The 23832-nt window shown below is 43.5% G+C and overlaps 1 protein-coding gene across 1 annotated transcript in view; it reads left to right on the forward strand.

Moving 5' to 3' along the window:
* Window positions 1-23027, forward strand: part of LOC135549829 (ribosome quality control complex subunit TCF25-like) — a 30318-nt gene extending 7291 nt beyond the window's left edge. Inside the window, exons 8-18 of the mRNA XM_064980161.1 lie at window positions 3044-3143; window positions 4568-4661; window positions 4806-4898; window positions 7763-7868; window positions 8194-8353; window positions 8514-8601; window positions 10568-10726; window positions 12027-12117; window positions 12786-12865; window positions 17923-17998; window positions 21781-23027. Of these exons, the coding sequence (XP_064836233.1) occupies window positions 3044-3143; window positions 4568-4661; window positions 4806-4898; window positions 7763-7868; window positions 8194-8353; window positions 8514-8601; window positions 10568-10726; window positions 12027-12117; window positions 12786-12865; window positions 17923-17998; window positions 21781-21948 (1215 nt within the window). The 3' untranslated portion in view covers window positions 21949-23027. The remainder of the gene's footprint in view (window positions 1-3043; window positions 3144-4567; window positions 4662-4805; window positions 4899-7762; window positions 7869-8193; window positions 8354-8513; window positions 8602-10567; window positions 10727-12026; window positions 12118-12785; window positions 12866-17922; window positions 17999-21780) is intronic.
* The last annotated feature ends 805 nt before the right edge of the window (window positions 23028-23832 follow it).

Genomic DNA, 23832 nt, shown 5'->3' on the forward strand with positions numbered 1-23832 from the left:
TAGTTCACAAGAAGCATTGCCTGATGTGAACCATGCCTCGAACAAAGAGATCTCAGAAGACCTAAGATAAAGAATTGTTGACTTGCATAAAGCTGGAAAGGGTTTGAAAAGTATCTCTGAAAGCCTTGATGTTCATCCGTCCACGGTAAGACAAAGTTTCTATAAATGGAGAAAGTTCCGCACTGATGCTACTCTCCCTAGGAGTGGCCGTCCTGCAAAGATGACTGCAAGAGCACAGTGCAGAATGCTCAATGAGGTTAAGAAGAATCTTACAGTATCAGCTAAAGACTTACAGAAATCTCTGGAACATGCTAACATCTCTGTTGATAAGTCTATGATATGTGAAACACTAAACAAGAATTTTTTTTATTTTTTATTTTATTTCACCTTTATTTAACCAGGTAGGCTAGTTGAGAACAGGTTCTCATTTGCAACTGCCAACAGGCCAAGATAAAGCATAGCAATGTGAACAGACAACAACACAGAGTTACACATGGAGTAAACAATAAACAAGTCAATAACATAGTAGGAAAAAAAGCATCTATATACATTGTGTGCAAAAGGCATGAGGAGGTAGGCAATAAATAGGCCATAGGCGTGAATAATTACAATTTAGCAGATTAACACTGGAGTGATAAATGATCTGATGAACATGTGCAGGTAGAGATACTGGTGTGCAAAAGAGCAGAAAAGTAAATAAATAAAAACAGTACGGGATGAGGTAGGTAAATTGGGTGGGCTATATACCGATGGACTATGTACAGCTGCAGTGATCGGTTAGCTGCTCAGATAGCAGATGTTTAAAGTTGGTGAGGGAGATAAAAGTCTCCAACTTCAGAAATTTTCGCAATTCGTTCCAGTCGCAGGCAGCAGAGAACTGGGAGGAAAGGCGGCCAAATGAGGTTTTGGCTTTAGGGATGATCTGTGAGATACACCTGCTGGAGTGCGTGCTACGGGTGGGTGTTGCCATCGTGATCAGTGAACTGAGATAAGGTGGAGCTTTACCTAGCATAGACTTGTAGATGACCTGGAGCCAGGGGGTCTGGCGATGAACATGAAGCGAGGGCCAGCCGACTAGAGCATGCAGGTAGCAGTGGTGGGTGGTATAAGGTGCTTTAGTAACAAAACGGATGGCACTGTGATAAACTGCATCCAGTTTGCTGAGTAGAGTATTGGAAGCTATTTTGTAGATGACATCGCCGAAGTCGAGGATTGGTAGGATAGTCAGTTTTACTAGGGTAAGTTTTGCGGCGTGAGTGAAGGAGGCTTTGTTGCGATATAGAAAGCCGACTCTAGATTTGATTTTGGATTGGAGATGTTTGATATGAGTCTGGAAGGAGAGTTTCAGTCTAGCCAGACACCTAGGTACTTATAGATGTCCACATATTCTAGGTCGGAACCATCCAGGGTGGTGATGCTAGTCGGGCGTGCGGGTGCAGGCAGCGAATGGTTGAAAAGCATGCATTTGGTTTTACTAGCGTTTAAGAGCAGTTGGAGGCCACGGAAGGAGTGTTGTATGGCATTGAAGCTCGTTTGGAGGTTAGATAGCACAGTGTCCAAGGAAGGGCCAGAAGTATACAGAATGGTGTCGTCTGCGTAGAGGAGGATCAGGGAATCGCCCGCAGCAAGAGCAACATCATTGATATATACAGAGAAAAGAGTCGGCCTGAGAATTGAACCCTGTGGTACCCCCATAGAGACTTCCAGAGGACCGGACAACATGCCCTCCGATTTGACACACTGAACTCTGTCTGCAAAGTAGTTGGTGAACCAGGCAAGGCAGTCATTAGAAAAACCGAGGCTACTGAGTCTGCCAATAAGAATATGGTGATTGACAGAATCGAAAGCCGGAGCTGTTGGCCGAGGTTGGAGTAGCCAGGAGGAAGGCATGGCCAGCCGTTGAAAAATGCTTGTTGAAAGTTTTAGATTACCACAGATTTATCCGTGGTGACCGTGTTACCTAGCCTCAGTGCAGTGGGCAGCTGGGAGGAGGTGCTCTTGTTGAATGGTGTTCATGGGAGGACACCACGGAAGAAGCCACTGCTGTCCAAAAAAAACATTGCTGCACGTCTGGAGTTTGCAAAAGTGCACCTGGATGTTCCACAGCAGCGCTACTGGCAAAATATTCTGTGGGCAGATGAAACTACAGTTGAGTTGTTTGGAAGGAACACACAACACTATTTATGGAGAAGAAAAGGCACAACACACCAACATCAAAGTCTCATCCCAACTGTAAAGAATGGTGGAGGGAGCATCTTGGTTTGGGTCTGCTTTGTTGCTTCAGGGCCTGGACAGCTTGTTATCAACGACGGAAAAATGAATTCCCAAGTTTATCAAGTTGTTTTGCAGGGGAATGTTAGCCTATCTGTCCGCCAAATGAAGCTCAACAGGAGTTGGGTGATGCAACAGGACAATGACCCAAAACACAGAAGTAAATCAACAACAGAATGGCTTCAACAGAAGAAAATATGCCTTCTGAAGTTGCCCAGTCAGAGTCCTGACCTCAACCTGATTGAGATGCTGTGGCATGACCTCAAGAGAGCAGTTCACACCACACATCCCAAGAATATTGCTGAACTGAAACAGTTTTGTAAAGAGGAATGGTCCAAAATTCCTCCTGACCGTTGTGCAGGTCTGATCCGCAACTACAGAAAAATGTTTGGTTGAGGTTATTGCTGCCAAAGGAAGGTCAAACAGTTATTAAATCCAAGGATTCACATACTTTTCCATCCTGCACTGTGAATGTTTACACAGGTCACAACAATTTATAGGTTCACATACTTTTTCTTGCCACTGAACATGGTTTCTAATGTTTAGACAAACGGTGATCCTTCCCCCTGACCCCCCCCACAACTCCCCTACCCGTCTCCCTGTCTTCCCCACCTGTCCCCCCACCCCCCCTGTCCACCCCAAACTCCCCAACCTCCCCCGTCTCCCCCTCTCCCTCACCCTGCCCGTCCACCCTAACCTCTCCCTGTCTCCCCAACCTCTCCCTGTCCACTCCATGCTCCCCCTGTCCTCCCCCATACTACGCTCTCCCCAGGCCCTGCTACAGATGAACCCCTACCACATTGACTCCCTGCTGCAGCTCTCTGATGTCTGCCGCATACAGGAGGATCAGGAAATGGCCAGGGACCTAATCGGTGAGTATCGGGGACCTGATTGGTGAGTGGGACTCCAGTCTTTGCTCTGGTTGGCAAGAAGGGTCATACTCAAAGCTCTGATTTGTGAGTTGAGGATCCTTTCTGCTGTATCCTCTTGCTCAAGGTTTGTAAATGTGTTATGAGACCCCTTTGGTATGTTTCCTTGGACTCTTATACAATTTAATCTCGGTCCCAGATAAATAGTTGGAATAAGTTTATGCAACATTATTCTTGATAAACATTGGTGTACTTTGGGCAGTACGTGTTACACCTATACCACACATTTCTCTAGTATGTCAGATATTACCTGATGCCAGGGTTTCTTCAACTATGGTTTGGGACCCAAAGTAGGCCCTGAGCATGTGAGTGGTGGGTCGCGAGTTAGGAGTAAACATTTATAAACACACACTATTTCTTCTTAATTTGGGTGCTTTTAGGACAGTAAATCTCTCATTTGGGTCTCGGAGCTGAAAAAGCTTAAGAACCTCGAACCTCTGCCTTATGCAATTGATCTAGATAAGGTTTAATAGTTAAATTGAGTCTGCTGTATCCACAGCATGTTTATTCTCTGAAAGACTCTAAATTGGGGGGGAGAACAACAAGGGGCCAGCATGCAAAGTAGTGTATTTCAGATTCCTCAGGTAATGCATTTAGGCAGGAAATATTACCATACTGTTACTCCAAGCCTGTCGCTACTAGCCTGCTAACATCATCTATAAATGAGTTGATAAATACAGTTAAGGTTTGAGCAGAGCTTTGGTCAGGGCTAAATCACATCAATACAGAGCAAGCAAAAGCAGCTTCCATTTACAGTGACTTCTCTCTGACCTCCAAGGTGAAAGTAGATTTTCAACCACACGTAACTGAATTGAACCCATCTAAAAATATTTATTGGTTATCTAGCCACGTGTTTGCACTGTATGCAATACATTCAAACAACCCACTGATTGTTCCGATATAGTCACTGAAAGTGCATGTCAAGATTCTTGATGTGTGGGTGGAGCCCCTCTCATCCTGTCAGCTGCTCCTGATCATGCTAATGAGGTCCTACTCAAATCAACTCATTACAGCAGCTCTGGAATTTTTTTATACAGTTGTATAATCTTATTTTGCAGGGGCTTAGTACATTGGGATCCTACCAGTGCTGCTACCTCTAGGTAGCTAGTCTTGTTGATGGAGTTGTTGACACTGGAACTTGCAAGGGAGAAGGTTAGGGGTTTCACTTAAAGCTGTTTTCATGCCTTCCAGCAGAGGGAGACATTTATGTTTTTACAAAAGACAAACACAGACAGGTGGAAGGTATGGGTATGGTGATCTACCAATTGAGAATCACTAAGACTGTTTAACAGCCAGGTAGTACTGGCTAAAGTGATATATTTTCACTTGTCTTTGATATAAGACTGTGTGGTGTGTGTGTGTTTCAGAGCGCGCCCTGTACAGCTTTGAGTGTGCATTCCACCCTGTGTGCAGCCTGACGTCAGGAACCAGCAGACTGGACTACCTGCGACCAGAAAACAGGTTAGATAATACATCTCTGCTATACAGGTCATTCCACAAACACTGTTATGAAGGGCCTTTTTCTTAAATTTCCATTGAATATTTAATTTTACAAGGCTTATAATATAAGTATATTCTTTGTCTGTATATTTATCCTCTCTGCAGGGCATTCTACTTGGCTGGTTATAAGCACATGATGTTCCTGGAGAGGAGGGGATGCCCCCGGACAGCCCTGGAGTACTGCAGACTCATCCTGAGGTACGTGTGTGTGTGTGTGTGTGTGTGTGTGTGTGTGCGTGTGCGTGTGTAGTGTGTAGTGTGTGTGTGCGTGTGTAGTGTGCACCCCAGGTGTCAGGGGTAGAGGGAAGGTGAGAATCGCATAATGGAAGAAATACAGTGACGGTCTAAGACAAACAGTGCAGATAAAAACTAAATGTGTGTTATTTATTTGGACAAAAAGATCCAATTGAAAGACAAACAGTGCAGATAAAGACTAAATGTGTGCATTTAAAAGATTAGGGTCTAATACATGTTTATCAATTCACTGATTTCCTTATATGAACTGTAACTCAGTAAAATCTTTGATATTGTTGCATGTTGCAACAGGTGTATAAAACCGAGCACACCGCCATGCAATCTCCATAGACCAACATTGGCAGTAGAATGGCCTTACTGAAAGAGCTCAGTGACTTTCAACATCGCACCGTCATAGGATGCCACCTTTCCAACAAGTCAGTTCATAACATTTCTGCCCTGCTAGAGCTGCCCTGGTCAACTGTAAGTGCTGTTATTGTGAAGTGGAAACGTCTAGGAGCAGCAAACGGCTCAGCAACACAAGCTCACAGAACAGGTTCGCGAAGTGCTGAAGCAGAGCAGCCGCACACAAGCCTAAGATCTGATCTCACTAATGTTCTTGTGGCTGAATGGAAGCAAGTCCCTGCAGCAATGATCTAACATCTATTGGAAAGCCTTCCCAGAAGAGTAGAGGCTGTTATAGCAGTAAAGGGGGGGGACCAACTCCATATTAATGCCCATAATTTTGGAATGAGATGTTTGACAAGCAGGTATCCACATACTTTTGGTCATGTAGTGGATATAAAAAACAGATTTTTCAAACAATTTAAATAAAATATATTAATGATGTGATATTTGTAGTTTATTAAATGACACAAAGGCTGTGCTTTGCTAATCTGCGCCCGATCCCAATTGTTAACTAAAATGTCCTCTTATAAAGATTCCTTCTCATATATTATCATAATAATGGTCTTACCACACTTCATATCAACTAAACAAACAAAAACCCAAGTCAGATTTCTATATATTACCCAGGAATGACTCCTCTATAAGGATCCATTACTGGTCATAAAACCTGGCTAAGCGGTATGACAGTACAACACCCATGGGACAGTCCACACACTATGGAAGGGCTATTACTACACATGCATCTGCCTCAGCCCTGTGTTTTAGGCCTTTAGCCTTTATCTTATCTAGGATGTGGTGGTCATGGTGTATTAAACATTATGAACACCTGCTCTTTCCATGACATAGACTGACCAGGTGAATCCAGGTGAAAGCTATAATCCCTTATTGATGTCATTTATTGAAGGGAAGTAGACAAGTTAAAGAAGGATTTTTAAGTCTTGAGACAATTGAGACATGGATTGTGTATCTGTGCCATTCAGGGGATGAATGCACAGATACAAGACAAAATATTTAAGTACCTTTGAATGGGGTATGGTCGTAGGTGCCTGGGTTTTTCACACTCAACAGTTTCCTGTGTTTATCAAGAATGGTCCACCACCCAAAGGACATCCAGCCATTTGACACAACTGTGGGAAGCATTGGAGTCAACATGGGCCAGCATCCCTGTGGAACACTTTCAACACCTTGTGGAGTCCATACCCAGATGAATTGAGGCTCTTCAGAGGGCAAAAGCGGGTGCAACTCAATTTTTAGGAAGGTGTTCCTAATGTTTTGTACACTCAGTGTTTATCTATGATTTCCGTCAAACACTGGCTTCCTCCCCTCACGGTGGTGTGTGTCTGCTCTGTATAAGCATCCATGGTGGAACACGTTGTGACGGCTGTCCCTCTCAGGCCTGCTGTGTTATGATCAGGAGGACCTTATCTCTGCTTCAGTAGATGACTGATAGGAATACCAGATGAACGGCCCTGCCGCCCGCAGCAGCTCTGTCATATATCACATAGAGGGTCCTGCTTTTTGTTGTGGAAATGGAGGCACTGCTTTTACCGGTATTTCCAGCATTATCCAATAGTGTTGGAGGTAGAAAACCAAAGTAAATGTTGTTTAATTGACACAAGCTGTCTCCAATCAATATCTGACCGTGACTCGAACCCAGGTCCAGCGACTGCCAAGCCCTTAACCTGTTACTCCAAGAGGTCCGAACCTCTTGACGAGCTCACTAGGTGTTGGGTTATGGTTGCTTCACTACCCCCTTCCTTCGGGAGAGCATGTCCCCAAGCTATGCCTAGTCCCTCACGAGTACACGCCACTTGGATGGCCTAATGTGCACCAATCCCACTTCTGACACCAATGTAGCAAATTTGGAGGGTAGCCCCGACCGGGACTCAAACGCAGATCTACAAACCCAGATCTAGTGACTGTTAACCCAACAGGTGTTGATTTTATAGTCGCTGGATCCGGGTTTGAATCTGTTGGGGCGACTACCCCCCGAATTACATACAGTGTGTTTCAATGGTTGGTTTAACTGACTCCAATTAACAATTTTTTAGCTACAACTTCCAAGTCTGTTGGAGAGGATCAGCTTGAGCAAAATAAGGCGTAGAATCACTGATCTACAAATAGTATTCCCTGCCAAACGATAGTAAATAATAATATCACACGCACAACCAGACATTGATTGATTGGAGACCGTGTCAATTCAATTACATTTCCGCAATTACATTTCCAATGGCACAGATTCTGGTCACGGGTTCTCATGGGTCCACTTTTAATAAAGAAACCATTTATTTTATTTATGTTATGTTTATTTATATAATAGTTATGTGGTCTAAGTTATGTAGGCGAAACTGAATGAAGTATTCATTGAAGAAGAGGAGCTGTTGTGTGTTTTTTTTCCATCATCTCCTTTCTCTCCCAAGTCTGGACCCCGACAGCGATCCCCTCTGTATGCTGCTGCTCATTGACTTCCTCTCCCTGCGCTCACGAGAGTACAACTTCCTCCTCCGGCTATACCAGGATTGGGAGGTGAGACGAGTGTGTGTGCAAGATTTTCCCTGTGTGTGTGACCTTATAACAGTGTGTCTGATTTCTGTGTGTGGTGTGTGTATTGTCTGATTTCTGCGTGTTTGTGTATTGTCTGATTCCTGTGTAGTGTGTGTATTGTCTGATTCCTGTGTGTGTGTGTATTGTCTGATTCCTGTGTAGTGTGTGTATTGTCTGATTCCTGTGTAGTGTGTGTATTGTCTGATTCCTGTGTAGTGTGTGTATTGTCTGATTCCTGTGTAGTGTGTGTATTGTCTGATTCCTGTGTGTGTGTGTATTGTCTGATTCCTGTGTGTGTGTTTCCCAGGTGCACAGGAACCTGTCCCAGTTGCCAAACTTTGCCTTCTCTGTGGCTCTGAGCCACTTCCACCTGAGTCAGGAGGATCAGACTGAGTCAGAGGAGAGGGAACGGCTCAAACACAAGGCTGACCTGCTGCTGCAGGACGCTCTCATCATGTTCCCTGGAGGTTAAAGTCACACACACACATACACACATGCACAGGCCTGAGTGGGACAGCCGTCAGAATGTGTTCTACCATGGATGCTTATATAGAACACACACACACAGACAGACACACACACAGAAAAGAGATCTATGCCTGATATCTGTTTGTTTGTGTTCCCCAGTGTTGATGCCTCTGTTGGACCTGTGCACAGTGCAGCCAGACGCTGCTGTATCGTCACATGACTTCTTTGGACCCAGAAGCCAGTTGGGGTAAAACATCTGCTTCAACCGAGGCATCATGTCTCCCTGTCTTTCATGTCTTTCCTATATCAAATCAAAGTTTATTTGTCAGGTGTGCCGAATACAACAGGTGTAGACCATACAATGAAATGCTTACTTACTTACAGGCCCTAACCAACAGTGCAATTTTTAAGTAGAAAATAGGTATTAGGTGAGCAGTAGATAAGTAAAACAATTTTAAAAAACAACAGTAAAAAGACAGTGAAAAATAACAGTAGCGAGGCTACATACAGTAGCGCGGCTATATACAGTAGCGCGGCTACATACAGTAGCGCGGCTATATACAGTAGCGCAGCTATATACAGTAGCGAGGCTACATACAGTAGCGCGGCTATATACAGTAGCGCGGCTATATACAGTAGCGAGGCTACATACAGTAGCGCGGCTATATACAGTAGCGCAGCTATATACAGTAGCGAGGCTATATACAGGCACTGGTTAGTCTGGCTAATTGAGCTAGTATGTACATGTAGGTATGGTTAAAGTGACTATGCATATATGATAAACAGAGAGTAGCAGCAGCGTAAAAGAGGGGTTGGGGGGGGACACAATGCAAATAGTCCGGATAGCCATTTGATTACCTGTTCAGGAGTCTTATGGCTTGGGGTTAAAAGCTGTTTAGAAGCCTTTTGGTCCTAGACTTGGCACTCCGGTACCACCTGCCATGCGGTAGTAGAGAGAACAGTCTATGGTAGTCTTATTAAAACATGTTGGCATTACAGACTCAATCTGGGACAAGTTGAAAATGTCAGTGAAGACACCTGCCAGTAGCACACATTCTGCTAATCCGTCTGGCCCCGCAGCCTTGTGAATGTTGACCTGCTTAAAGGTCTTACTCACGTCGGCTACGGAAAGCGTGATCACACAGTCGTCCGGAACAGATGATGCTCTCATGAATGCCTCAGTGTTGCTTCCCTCAAAGCGAGCATAGAAGTGATTTAGCTCGTCTGGTAGGCTCGTGTCACTGGGCAGTTTGCGGCTGTGCTTCCCTTTGTAGTCTGTAATAGTTTGAATGCCCTGCCACATAAGACGAGCGTCGGAGCCGGTGTGGTACGATTCAATCATAGCCCTGTATTAGTGCTTTGCCTGTTTGATCGTTCGTTTGAAGGGCATAGCAGGATTTCTTATAAGCTTCCGGCTTAAAGACATGCACCTTGAAAGCGGCAGCTCTACCCTTTAGCTCAGTGCAAATTTTGCCTGTAATCCATGGCTTCTGGGGTATGTAAGTACAGTCACTGTGGGGACGACGTCCTCGATGCAATTGGAAGAATATCCTGCTAGCTGAATATCCATGTCATCATTCAGCCATGATTCCGTGAAACATAAGATGTTACAGTTTTGTCCCGTTGGTAAGGTATTCGTGGTCTTACCTCGTCTAATTTATTGTCCAATGATTGTACATTGACGAGTAATATTGAAGGTAACGGCAGCTTTCACACTCGCCTTCTGCAGATCCTTACAAAGCACCCCGCCCTGTGTCCTCTGTACCTGCGTCTCTTTCTCTTGCCCATAACGGGGATGTTGTCCTTGTCGGGTGTTAGCATAGTACTATGTCCTGTGCTTCCCGCTTGTTGAAGAAAAATCTTTGTGATTGCTGTCCTGATGTCCAGAAGCTCTATTTTGCCGTAAGATACAGTGGCAGAAACATTATGTACAAAATAAGTTACAAATAACGCAAAAACCCCACATAATAGCACAATAGGTTAGGCGCCCGTAAAACTGCTGCCATTTCTTCTGCTGCCATTTTACTATGTGCACCTCTTCTGTGTCAGTCAGCCTAATGGAATCATGTCTCCCTGTCTGTCATGTCTTCGCTATATGCACCTCTTCTGTGTCAGTCAGCCTAATGGAATTGAATCATCATTTATTGTCATGAAATTGTATTAGAGTGACAAATTGAATTGTTCCTTTTTCCCATCTCTTTCCCTCTTTCTAGGCAGACTCCTGCCCTGGCTGAACTGGTGTCTCTGTACGTGGGGCGGACGCACACCCTGTGGAGGGAGGGAGGGGTCCTGCTGTGGCTGGAGGAGTGTGTGAAGGAGGTGTTACGACGAGTCGACGCGAAAGACCCTCTGGTGGAGGACTGCCAAAACAAGTAAGAGCCCCTTGGACTCGAGACCACTGGCATTATTACCTTTCCAACCGGGCAAACTGTTCCTTGTTACCGCATTCACCTTTATCCTCAAATACACACTGAGTTTTTCTGTTCAATAAGTAATATTCATTGATTCAGTGGAGCAATGTTCAGTGTGGATTCCAAGCTTAAAATTAAATACAAAAATAGATTGTTTTTCTACCATTGTTCCACTCCACATTTCCAATGTGAAAGAAAAACTATAGAACATTTTCCAAATTAATAAAATATAATTAAGATGTCTGGAGGTCTTCACACCCCAGGGTTAATACTTGGTGGAAGCACATTTGGCAGCCATTACAGCTGTAAACACGTGACGGCTGTAAAAACATTTGGAATAAGAATCTACATACTTTGCACAAATGTTAGGGCAACACATATCCATTTTTTTATTCATATTTTTTATTTCTCAAGCTCAGTCAATTTGATTGGAAGTCATTGATGGACAGCAATATTCAAACCTTGTCTCTGATTTTCAAGCAGATTTAAATTAGGACTGAGACTGGACCATTCAGGAACACTCAACACCTCTTGGCATTACAATTACGGCATTACAATTTGTGTAATTGTCCTGCTGAAATATAAAACTATACCAGGGTTATGTGTTCAGAAGACTGAGACAGGGTTTCCTCTAACTTTTTATCTGGGCTTTGCTCCTTTCATATTTATTTTGATCCTGACAAACTCCCCAGTCCCTGCAGGTGACAAGCATGAACATAACATGATGCTGCAAGCACATAACTTGAAAATACAGAGGATAAACCACATTGCATTCACTCCACATATCTGGCATGTATGGCATTGTGAAAAGAATGAAGCCTGTGTTAAACAGTCCACTTCATCCATTCTGTTTGCAACAAGGCCGTTCAGTAATACTGCAAGACAACACGGCAAAGAAATGTGCTTTTTTTGCCTCTATTAAAAATGACAGGCTTGGGTCCAATACAACACAACACAGAGTGAAACGCACTGTATTTTCAAGTATTGTGGTGGCAGCATCATAGCCTGTGTCTCTTTTTTATGTTATTATTATTATTATATATTTTTTGTACTGTTACCCCTTTTTTGTGATCCCGGCCGGCCAAACCCTCCCCTAACCTGGACGACGCTGGCCCAATTGTGCGCCTTCTCATGGGTCTCCCGGTCACGGCTGGCTGTGACACAGCCTGGCACAGTGCCTTAGACCGCTGCACCACTCAAGAGGCCCCGACCTATGTGTCTCTGACTTTGGTTTCCTCTCCTGTCTCCTCCACCCCCCTAGGAGGAAGCAGAGGTACCAGAGTGCCCCTCTGAACATCCATCGCCACGTCATCCTGTCTGAAATCAAAGAGGCCACCTCCACTCTACCGTTGGTGAGAGACTCGGGCAACAGCCACTCTACTATACCCTGGTCACCAGTTCTGTTTCTGATTTAGCCCAGTCATTCATTGTCATGTTGTTTGTTAAATCAGAAACGGATTTGGCAACCAGCTTTACACTATTATTATGTCTGTGTCTCATATAGCACCCTATCCCCTTATATTGCATGACTTTTGACCAGCCATAACCCTGGTCAATAGTAGCACACAGTATATAGTGGAATAGAGTGACTTATCTAATCATAGTATAATTTCCTTACCGCTTTATCACATGATCATGAATGGTTGTATTCATTCATTCTGTACAATGTATATCCTGTATGTTTATAACATGAAATGTCCCACAGAGTAAATGTGGTTTGCATGAGCGTAGCGTACACATACACAACCGCTGCAGTACAGAGCATGCCAAATTATGCTGAGAATGTAGTTCTCTAGTTGAAAGAGGGAATTAACCACTGGCATACGGCTTCCTTATTGGTTGCATGAAGAACGCAATCCAATATAATGATTGGACATCCTCATCAAGAGGTCCTCATAACACAAACAAGATCAACGTTGATGTTTTGGATGCATGACAATTACATCTGTAACAGAGTGTTAGTGAGGATAGGCCTTCAATATGTTTACTGTAATGGTGACTTGTGTGTGTTCTCTCCCAGGAGGTGACCACTCAGGCGGTGATGGGGTTCGATCCTCTCCCCCCGCTGGACTCAGTGGTCTCATACACCCGGCCTGAGAGGTAACCCTCCAAACATGTCCTAACTTGTGTCATTATACATATCTTGTGGAAGGTAAGGTATGTACCAGGGCAGGTTTTTATATAGTACACACAATACAGTTGAAGTCGGAAGTTTACGTACACTTAGATTGGAGTCATTAAAACTTGTTTTTCAATCACTCCACAATTTTCTTGTTAACAAACTATAGTTTTGGAACGTCGGTTCAGACATCTACTTTGTGCATGAGACAAGTACATTTTCCAACAATTGTTTACAGACAGATTATTTCACTTTTATTTCAAGTTTACAATACACTAAGCTGACTGCCTTTAAACAGCTTGGAAAATTCCAGAAAATGATGTCATGGCTTTAGAAGCTTCTGATAGGCTAATTGACATAATATGAGTCAATTGGAGGTGTACCTGTGAATATATTTCAAGGCCTACCTTCAAACTCCGTGCATCTTTGCTTGACATCATGGGAAAAGCAAAAGAAATCAGCCAAGACCAGCCAAGGTCTTCTAGAGATGAACGTACTTTGGTCCGAAAAGTGCAAATCAAACCCAGAACAACAGCAAAGGACCTTGGGAAGATGCTGGAGGAAACGGGTACAAACGTATCTATATCCACAGTTAAACAAGTCCCATATCGACATAACCTGAAAGGCTGCTCAGCCAGAAAGAAGCCACTGCTCCAAAACTGCCATAAAGAATCCAGACTACGGTTTGCAACTGCACATGGGGTCAAGATCCTACTTATTGGAGAAATGTCCTCTGGTCTGATGAAACAAAAAATAGAACTGTTTGTCCATAATTACCATTGTTATGTTTGGAGGAAAAAGGGGGAGGCTTGCAAGCCGAAGAACACCATCCCAACCGTGAAGCACGGGGGTGACAGCATCATGTTGTGGGGTTGCTTTGCTGCAGGAGGGACTGGTGCACTTCACAAAATAGATGTCATCATGAGGAGGGAAAATGATGTGGATATATTGAAGCAACATCTCAAGGCATCAATCAATAAGTTAAAGCTTGGTCGCAAATGGGTCTTCCAATTGGACAATGACCCCAAGCATACTTCCAAAGTTGTGGCAAAACGGCTTAAGGACAACAAAGTCAATGTATTGTAGTGGCCATCACAAAGCCCTGACCTCAATCCTATAGAAAATGTGTGGGCAGAACTGAAAAAGCGTGTGCGAGCAAGGAGGCCTACAAACCTGACTAGGTTACACCATCTCTGTCAGGAGGAATAGGCCAAATTCACCCAACTTATTGTGGGAAGCTTGTGGAAGGCTACCTGAAACGTTTGACTCAAATTAAACAATTTAAAGGCAATGCTACCAAATACTAATTGAGTGTATCTAAACTTCTGACCCACTGGGAATTAAATAAATAAAAGCTGAAATAAATCATTCTCTCTACTATTATTCTGACATTTCACATTCTTAAAATAAAGTGGTGATCCTAACTGACCTAAGACAGAGAATATTTAATGTCAGGAATTGTGAAAAGCTGAGTTTAAATGTATTTGGCTAAGGTGTATGTAAACTTCCGACTTCAACTGTATATACATACACCATATATACGGTACATTCGGAAACTATTCAGACCCCTTTACTTTTTCCACATTTTGTTACGTTAGTCTTATTCTAAAATGTATTAAATCTTTTTTTTTTCCTCATCAATCTACACACAATACATCATGATAAAGCAAAAACTTTTTTTTTTTTACATTTTTGCAAATGTATTCAAAACATTAAACTAAAATAATCCATTTACATAGGTATTCAGAACCTTTACTTAGTACTTTGTTGAAGCACCTTTGGCAGTTATTACAGCTTCGAGTCTTCTTGGGTATGACGATACAAGCTTGGCACACCTGTATTTGGGGAGTTTCTCCCATTCTTCTCTGCTCCTCTCAAGCTCTGTAAGGTTGGATGGGGAGCGTTGCTGCAAAGCTATTTTCAGGTTTCTCCAGAGATTTTCAATCGGGTTCAAGTCCAGGCTCTGGTTGGGCCACTCAAGGACATTCAGAATATTGCCCCGAAGCCACTCCAGTGTTGTCTTGTCATTGTCCTGTTGGAAGGTGAACCTTCGCCCCCAGTCAGAGGTCCCGAGCGCTCTGGAGCAGGTTTTCATTGAGTAGCTCTGTACTTTGCTCCGTTCATCTTTCCCTCGATCCTGACTAGTCTCCTAGTCCCTGCCGCTGAAAAACATCCCCACAGCATGATGCTGCCACCACCATGCTTTGCCGTAGGGATGGTGCCAGGTTACCTCCAGACATGACACTTGGCATTCAGGCCAGAGAGTTCAATCTTGGTTTCATCAGACCAGAGAATCTAGTTTCTCATGGTCTGAGAGTCTTTAGGTGCCTTTTGGCTCTAAGCGGGCTGTCATGTGCCTTTACTGAGGAGTGGCTTCTGTCTGGCCACTATCATAAAGGCCTGATTGGTGGAGTGCTGCAGAGATGGTTGTCCTTCTGGAAGGTTCTTCCATCTCCACAGAGGAATCCTGGAGCTCTGTCAGAGTGACCATCGAGTTCTTGGTCATCTCCCTAACCAAGTCCCTTGTCCTCCGATTGCTTAGTTTGGCCGGTCAGCTAGCTCCAGGAAGAGTCTTGGTGGTTCCAAACTTCTTCCATTTAAGAATGATGGAGGCCACTGTGTTCTTGGGGACCTTCAATGCTGCAGAAATGTTGTGGTACCTTTCCTCAGATCTGTGCCTCGACACAATCCTGTTAGGGTTGTCCTCTCTAGGTGGCTCCTGAAACTGGATGTTGGCCAGCATGTCCCTCATGGCCACCATCAGACGATTTACTTCCTGGTTCAGCTCCCGACCCACTTGCGCTACTTCCAGGTCATCCTGCGGCATCGGCTCACCCTGCAGAGACAGTGACTAGAGAGTGAGCAGTAATTATAATCATCACTGAACATGATAATACGGAAGTGTGTGTGTGTATACAGTACCTTGGGAAAATATTCAGATCTCTAGACTTTTTACACATTTTGTTACGTTACAGCCTTATTCTAAAATTGTATAAATTGTTTTTCCCCTCATCAATCAACACACAATACCTCATAATGACAAATCTATCTTTTATTTTTTTTTTGTGTAAAAAATAATGAGAATGATGGAGGCCACTGTGTTCTTGGGGACCTTCAATGCTGTAGAAAATAGTTTTGTACCCTTCCCCAGATCTGTGCCTCGACACAATCCTGTCTCGGAGCTCTAAGGACAAGTCCTTTGACATCATGGCTTGGTTTTTGCACTGACGTACACTGTCAACTGTGGGATGTTACAGACAGGTGTGTGCCTTTCCAAATCATGTCCAATCAATTGAATTTACCACAGGTGGACTCCAATCTAGTTGTTGAAACATCTCTAGGTTGATAAATGGAAACAGGATGCGCCTGAGCTCAATTTCGAGTCTCATAGCAAAGGGTCTGAATACTTGTGTAAAGAAGGTTTACATGTTTATGTCTAAACCTGTTTTTGCTTTGTCATTATGGGGTATAGTATCTTGGTGGTTATTGATAAGGAAAACAATTAATTTCATAAATTTGTGGGAAAAGTCAAGGGGTCGGAATACTTTCCGAATGCACTGTAGCTAGTTATTGAATGTGGCTCCTTCAGATCACTAGGTTCTTCTCTATGTCTACTTGGATCAGCAATCCTGTTGGTGCCTCTGGACTGAAAACCAAGAGTCAGGACAGTATCTGCTTGTGTTTTCCTAAGCAGAACCAATAAGTCTGGGTTTGTTTCAGTCTACCTAAGGCTGACTGGCCCACTGGCCACTGACTCCATTGAGGATCTCTAATGAAGGTATATTAGAGTACAGTGTAAGGGGATGGTGGTGATGCATTTGTAATGTTCAGGAGTGTGGACATTGGAAGGCACACGATTATGTAGACCGGGGGAGGTGAGTTAACCCTCTCTCTGTCTTTGCCAATGGTCGCAAACGCCATTGATGTAAGTTTGGCATAAAGAGTAGCCTTGATTTCACCAGCTTGCACCTCTCCTCTTGGTGGTCTATCCCTGACACACCCTTCCTTCTCTGCCTCCCTTCTTTCTCTCCCTCCCACCTATCCCTCTCTTCAATCTCTTTCTTCTCCCCTCTCGCTGTCATCAGTTTCTCTGAAATAGCATGTGGTTATAGGAGTGTTGTGGGCTCCTGACTGAGGCCTCTTTCCTCCCATCTGGTGATAGCTGTTAACCAGCAGAGTCAGTGGTGGATGGTAGGGAGGCATCAAACCATCAGAGAGGTGAATACGGTGATAATTAAAAACATAACATATTGACTCCTAGTCAAGAGAAAGTGTAGTATTTGTTTTAAGTGGGGAAGACCTCCTAATGTTCTGAGGGCTGTTGTGTGGAGCATACTGTACCCTGTCCTGATGATCTCTGGTGAGAACTACTTAGAATGACAGCCCACCCATGTCTGAGGACAGCCCACCCATGTCTGAGGACAGCCCACCCATGTCTGAGGACAGCCCACCCATGTCTGAGGACAGCCCTACTATTTCTGCCTGATGGTTGCTTTTTCCATACAAGCTTTACAAACATGGCCACTGAGAAGTGTTTTGATTGATAAAGAACTGGGGGTGTATAAGTGGTTGAAGTAATGACTTTTATTAACATAAAAGAAGAGCATTCTTTGGGTTCAGAAAAACTATTGGACCTACTTATTATGATCTACAGTGAGGTCCAATAAATAATGTACACACATAATCTGAAACATAACGAAAACTAACTGCAAATGCATCCAACAATTTTGTAGTATTACAAGCTTGTTGCAGTCGTTGCGTGTTATGTATATGGGGCCAAATATGACATTTTTGACTACTTTAATACACATATAAGTACATTTGCCCAAAACTTTTGGTTCTCTAAAATGTGTGGTCTATGTACACACTCCAAACTGCAGGAGTACAGAGCAAAAACAACAAAACATAGACCACACTGTATATGATGGTTGATATAATTTATGGTCATGGGAGAATCCTTATCAGCAGAAGAGTGTGAGAAACGTATTGCATGCTTGTGTTATCTTGTTAGCGTTCTCACTCGTCTCTGTATTTGCAGGCAGAGTTTGGGAGCCTCCAATGAGAGCACCCTGTCACTGTTCTTCCGCTCTCTGCTGCCAAACTTCAACCTGCAGGTAAGTGAGTGAGCTAGGCCCAGGGGGAGCTACAGTAGGCCAGGGGTATGCAACCATGGTCCTCAGGAGCTGCAGTGTCAGGCAGATGGCTTGGGTTCTTTCGTTCAAGTCCGTGCCTGATTATTTAGATCTGGAAAACTCTGATTCCAATCAGTGACATTAATGGATATGGATTTGACAAAGAAGTAGCAGAGGAAGAGGACATTAGCAGACACTGTGGTCCATGAGGACAGAGCTGCATGCCCCCAAGCGTGGCAAATCTAAGAAAAGGTTCCCTGCTTCATAGAAAATCATGACTGCTTGTTCTTTGACCCCAATGTCCCATCTTCTGTTAATGACCTCATAAAAACCCACTAATGTGTGTGTGTGTGTGTGTTTTTTTTTTAACATAGGGCAGGGACCTTGAATAAGATGGCATGGGAAACACAGCCTTATAGTGATAATATATCTAGCATATCTAGCATCTCCACCATGCCTTTCCCAATGGGAGACCAATAGGGAACATCAGCTGTTGAGGCATATGACCGCCCTCACACGGAAGAGTGTAAAAAGAGATTAGAAAGATCACAGGATCCTTCAATTGGCACGTTGCTGCAGCAGACAATGAAAACATTCATAAAGTGTACCGAGAGTCAGAGAACCTGGTCTGTCTCTTCCTCAGAGCTCCCAGATTCCTCACGTACACTAGCCCAGTTTGTTGCAAGGCCATGGTCAGCGGGATGAGACATCATCATAATCATCTCTAAACTTTTTTGTTTACATTTCTGGGAGTGCTGAGCTAATGGAGACATCCTGGGCTACTGTTAGATCATAGGATTCTGACAGGATGGAAGGGAACATTGATTAGCTGGAGTTTGGGTAGCTATTCCCTAACACTCTGGAGGTTTCTGAATGGATTAACCATACAACTCATTTCATGCCTATTTGTGCTGTTGCCAAGCCTGAGAAAAGTGCCTCTAAGTAGCTTCCTACTCCACTAGATCTACTGCAGCTTATCCACATTAAGTCTACAGTAGTGTAACTTTGCCACAGAACAACGGGTTTCTCTGTTGGAACTAACCAATATGGCCCATGAAGAACATGTTCTTGTCTTGAAATAGTGTTTGCTGGCGCGTTTTGGACAGGTCCGAATGATGTTGACTCATTGATGATGTTATGTAGTGTCTGACTCTGACCTCTATCTGATTTCCGATGACACAATCTGATCACGATCTACAACTGACACTTTGTGACGAGACATCGGAGGCCGAACAAAGTTTGGCTCTATCATTTGATACAACACAGATCGTGGAGACAGGATGATGAGGCAAACTTGGCTTTTGGGACAATAACTCTTGATTGACTCTGTGTTTTGTATGGTCAAGTTTAATTTGAAACAGTTTACTGCTATGGATTGGCTAACATAGCCTCTCTGATGCACTGTTTTTAATGGTGCGTTACTTGAGTCCTGTTGAAGCAGAACAGAAAACTGTTGTATTTCAAGAGAGAGTCTTGATTCCTCTCTGACTCAGTGTTGTCCATGGCATCCAACGAGAGGGAATGTACTGTCCGCCCCATTGCCCCCTGCTTCTCAGGCAGAGTGGAGAGGAGGTAAAGAGTGGGCAGTGGTGACAAACACCCCTGGAGAGGAGAGGATAAGCACTCAGCAGCTTGGCATCAGCAACCAGAGGATAGCCTATATTTACACACCACATTGTCTCTCGTCATGTTGACCTACTTCAGAACATTCATTTGTCTATGAAAAAAAGATCCACATGATCAAAAGATCAATGGACAGAGTATATGTGTGGGAGTGATTTTTTTTAAATATTTGATAATGTGTCCTACACTGACTGGCAGTGTGTTGCCGTGTAACCTTGTGCAGTGGGATGCAACGTGATGTGAAGGAAGCAAACATCGTGTCCCATTTTACTCACTCCAATGCCCATGCTAGTTCGGTGTGTAGCTATCTATGCTAGTGATTAGAGGACATGTGGCTAATTGTAAAGATAATCACTAATGTGGACCACCAACCTGGGCGCTCCAGTGTCCTCAGGTCCTCCTGTGCCACAACTGGCCATGTAAGTTCCAGAAACACCCACTGGCCAACAGAAGCCCAGCTTTTTAACCAATGCCCAGTGTTTTTATGCAGCTAGTTTTAAAGCATCTTGAGACTTATCTGATTAGGAAGAGGAAGAGATGCAATTAGGATAAGAATGAGACTGTTTAGGAGGAAGAGATGCCGTCTGCTTGCAGTTGTTTTATTGCACTAGAATAGCTACAGTGTTATCCAACAGGTCTGAAATCACAATTTAGGGGTGGAAAATGAAGTCAGCCCATGATCACAGAGGACCTGTGTGTTGGAAAGGAAATGAATCTAATAAATGGATGTTCTGTGTGAAAATCCTGAAACACTTAGACACAAAACATTGACATGCTGTATGTCACCAAGGCTCGTACAAAGGTCCTGTTTGTCTCTTAAAATGAATTTGAAACATTTTGAACCTGAGAGAGAAAGGAGAGAATAATGTGGTGTTCTTTAGAAATGGCATTGTGCTTTTCCTGGTGAATTTAAGCAACACATACACAGTGTATTCGGGAAGTATTCAGACCCCTTGACTTTTTCCACATTTTGTTACATTACAGCCTTATTCTAAAATTGATTAAATACATTTTCTACACACAATATCAAATAATAAAAAATAAATTGTCCCAAATTTATGAAAAAATAAGAACAAATACCTTATTTAAATAAGTATTCAGACCCTTTGCTATGAGATTTGAAATTGATCTCAGTTGCATCGTGTTTCCATTGATCATCCTTTTTTATTTATTTGTATTTTTTTACCCCTTTTTTACCCAATTTCATGGTATCCAATTGGTAGTTACAGTCTTGTCTCATCGCTGCAACTCCCGTACGGACTCGGGGAGAGGCGAAGGTCGAGAGCCGTGCATCCTCCGAAACGCAACCCAACCAAGCCACACTGCTTCTTGACACAATGCCCACTTAACACTGAACCCAGCCGCATCAATGTGTCGGAGGAAACAACATACACCTAGCGACCTTGTCAGCGTGCATTGCGCCCTGCCCGCCACAGGAGTCGCTAGTGCATGATGGGACAAGGACATCCCTGCCCGGCCAAACCCTCCCCTAACCCGGGCGATGCTGGGCTAATTGTGCGCTGCCCCATGGGTCTCCCGGTCGCGGCCGGCTGCAACAGAGCCTGGACTCGAACTCAGAATCTCTAGTGGCCTTAGACCACTGCACCACTCGGGAGGCCCCTCCATTGATCATCCTTGAGATGTTTCAACAACTTGATTGGAGTCCACCTGTGGTAAATTCAATTGATTGGACATGATTTGGAAAGGCACACACCTGTCTGTAACATCCCACAGTTGACAGTGTACGTCAGTGCAAAAACCAAGCCATGATGTCAAAGGACTTGTCCTTAGAGCTCCGAGACAGGATTGTGTCGAGGCACAGATCTGGGGAAGAGTGCAAAACATTTTCTGCAGCATTGAAGGTTCCCAAGAACACAGTGGCCTCCATCATTCTCATTCTTTTTTGTACACAAAAAAAATATAACTTTTTTGCTTTGTCATTTTGAGGTATTGTGTGTAGATTGATGAGGGGGAAAACTATTTATTCCATTTTAGAATAAGGCTGTAACGTAACAAAATGTGGAACATATCTAGGGATCTGAATACTTTCCGAAGGTACTGTATAAACACACACACTTCCGTATTATCATGTTCAGTGATGATTATAATTACTGCTCACTCTCTAGTCACTGTCTCTGCAGGGTGAGCCGATGCCGCAGGATGACCTGGAAGTAGCTCAAGCGGGTCGGGAGCTGAACCAGGAAGTAAATCGTCTGATGGTGGCCATGAGGGACATGCTGGCCAACATCCAGTTTCAGGAGCCACCTAGAGAGGACAACCCTGACAGAGACGAGGGGGAGTGGGACTGAGATGAGGAGGATACAGAGAGAGGTGGAGTGAGACTTGAGGGAGGGGTACATAGAGATGAGAATGGATAGAAGAAAATAAAAGGTTGATTAAGATGAATGGAGATGGAGTACAGCAGAGTGGTAGGAGGATGAAGAGTGAGGGGATAGATTCAGTGAGGGTAGCAATAACAGATGTACTGTAACCTTAAAGAAAGAAATGGCAGGTCATCTATATGACCCAAACATCAAACCAACTCTCCCTTTCTGATATAGGCACAGTAGTATCACCTCTTCCTCATGTCATAGTCAGTCCATCAGCCCTCTCTCCTTCCTCATGTTGTCCCATTCTCTTTCCTCGGGACAGTTGTTCTTAATGATCGAGAAAATCAGGAGGCTGCGTTCATTAAGAAATAAACTTGTTCAGTTGTTCTTTAAATCTTTTTTAAAGGAACATTGCTTATCAAACAAATGATTATTGTGTTTCATCAGAAGGATAATGATGCCCTACTGCTACAGTATATTTGAAGTGGAGTCATTTATGATTGAATAAATCCCTATGGTGTTGTCTTAGCAACCCAACGTCCTACACGCATTGACAGTCTACTGCCATATGGGTTGATGAGAGTCAGGTTAAAGGTTAATGAGCGTCTGATAAAAGTCAAAATTATACAGTAATTCATCTTATGAGTGGAACAAATGGGACTTAACTTCTTATTCCATTTTTAATGTTGGCCATAACTTTTATTTTTAACTTTGACTCCCAATTAACCCTGTTCATTATTGCTAAGACAACAGCATTTTAAATTCTATCTGATTTTGAGGATTAAATTCAAACTGATCAGGATATTATTCTGTTGTGATTCTCTATAAAGAAGTATTTTGACCTTACCTGAAATCAATTCTAGGCTGTTTCTTAACTAGGGCCTGATGTTGGTCCCAATGAGATCACGTTGGCAGGAAAAACTCTGGTCCAAGTCATCTGTTAATATCAGGATGGGATTGCATCCAACCCACTACTGTAAATACTCTGCTTAGAAATCATTTATTACACAAGCTAATGTAAAGACAATAAACTTGCTGTGCATATGGTTCAATATTGACTTGAGTAAAAATACATTATATTTCATAATTAATCTCTTTCCAGGCCAGTAGGGGGTTCATTCTGTGTCTTGGCCTCCCAAGCCGCCTGATCATGAGTGTTCGCTGCACGGTGAGTGGTAATCAGTCTAGAAATAGCAAGGCTATCTGTGTCTACCAAAAATATCTGTCCTTACACTTCTCTTGAAGTCTTTGATGCTGAGAAGATTAACTGGTAAGTGTTATCTGATATGCAGTCTGTCAGTTGTTGCTAATGCATCTGCCACTACTCAATCTGAGGACACTGCTTCTCAGGTTCCCGTTACAATAGAGCAGTGTTACCCAAACTTGGTCCTCGGCACCCCAAGGGGTGCACGTTGTAGTTTTTGCCCTAACACTACACAGCTGATTCAAATGATCAAAGCCTGATGATTAGTTGATTATTTGAATCAGCTGTGTAGTGCTAGGGGGGGAAACCAAACGGACACTCCTTGGGGTCTCGAGGACCGAGTTTGGGAAGCCCTGCAATAGAGAGTCTTACGTATGTTCTGTTGGAGCTTGTTCCAATATCAGTTTACTTAGGAAATGACTGAGTCTATCCCTAGTGTCCTTTTATGACCCTGGAATGACCAGAATATTTTAGTCATATTTTGACGGCCTGCATTCATGAGCACTCTTTCTCTCTGTCTGGTCTCATGGGTGTCAAAAGTTGTTTTGATCTTCTTGTTGGTGACCTTAGCTAACCTGTTTCTAACGGAATATCTGTTCACCGAAGCTTTATGATATTCAGTATTAACTTCATTCGTTGAAACGTGGTGTGTTGTATTC

This window comes from Oncorhynchus masou, chromosome 1 (assembly GCF_036934945.1).
Source record: "Oncorhynchus masou masou isolate Uvic2021 chromosome 1, UVic_Omas_1.1, whole genome shotgun sequence".
In the NCBI taxonomy this organism is placed as follows: Eukaryota; Metazoa; Chordata; class Actinopteri; order Salmoniformes; family Salmonidae; genus Oncorhynchus; species Oncorhynchus masou.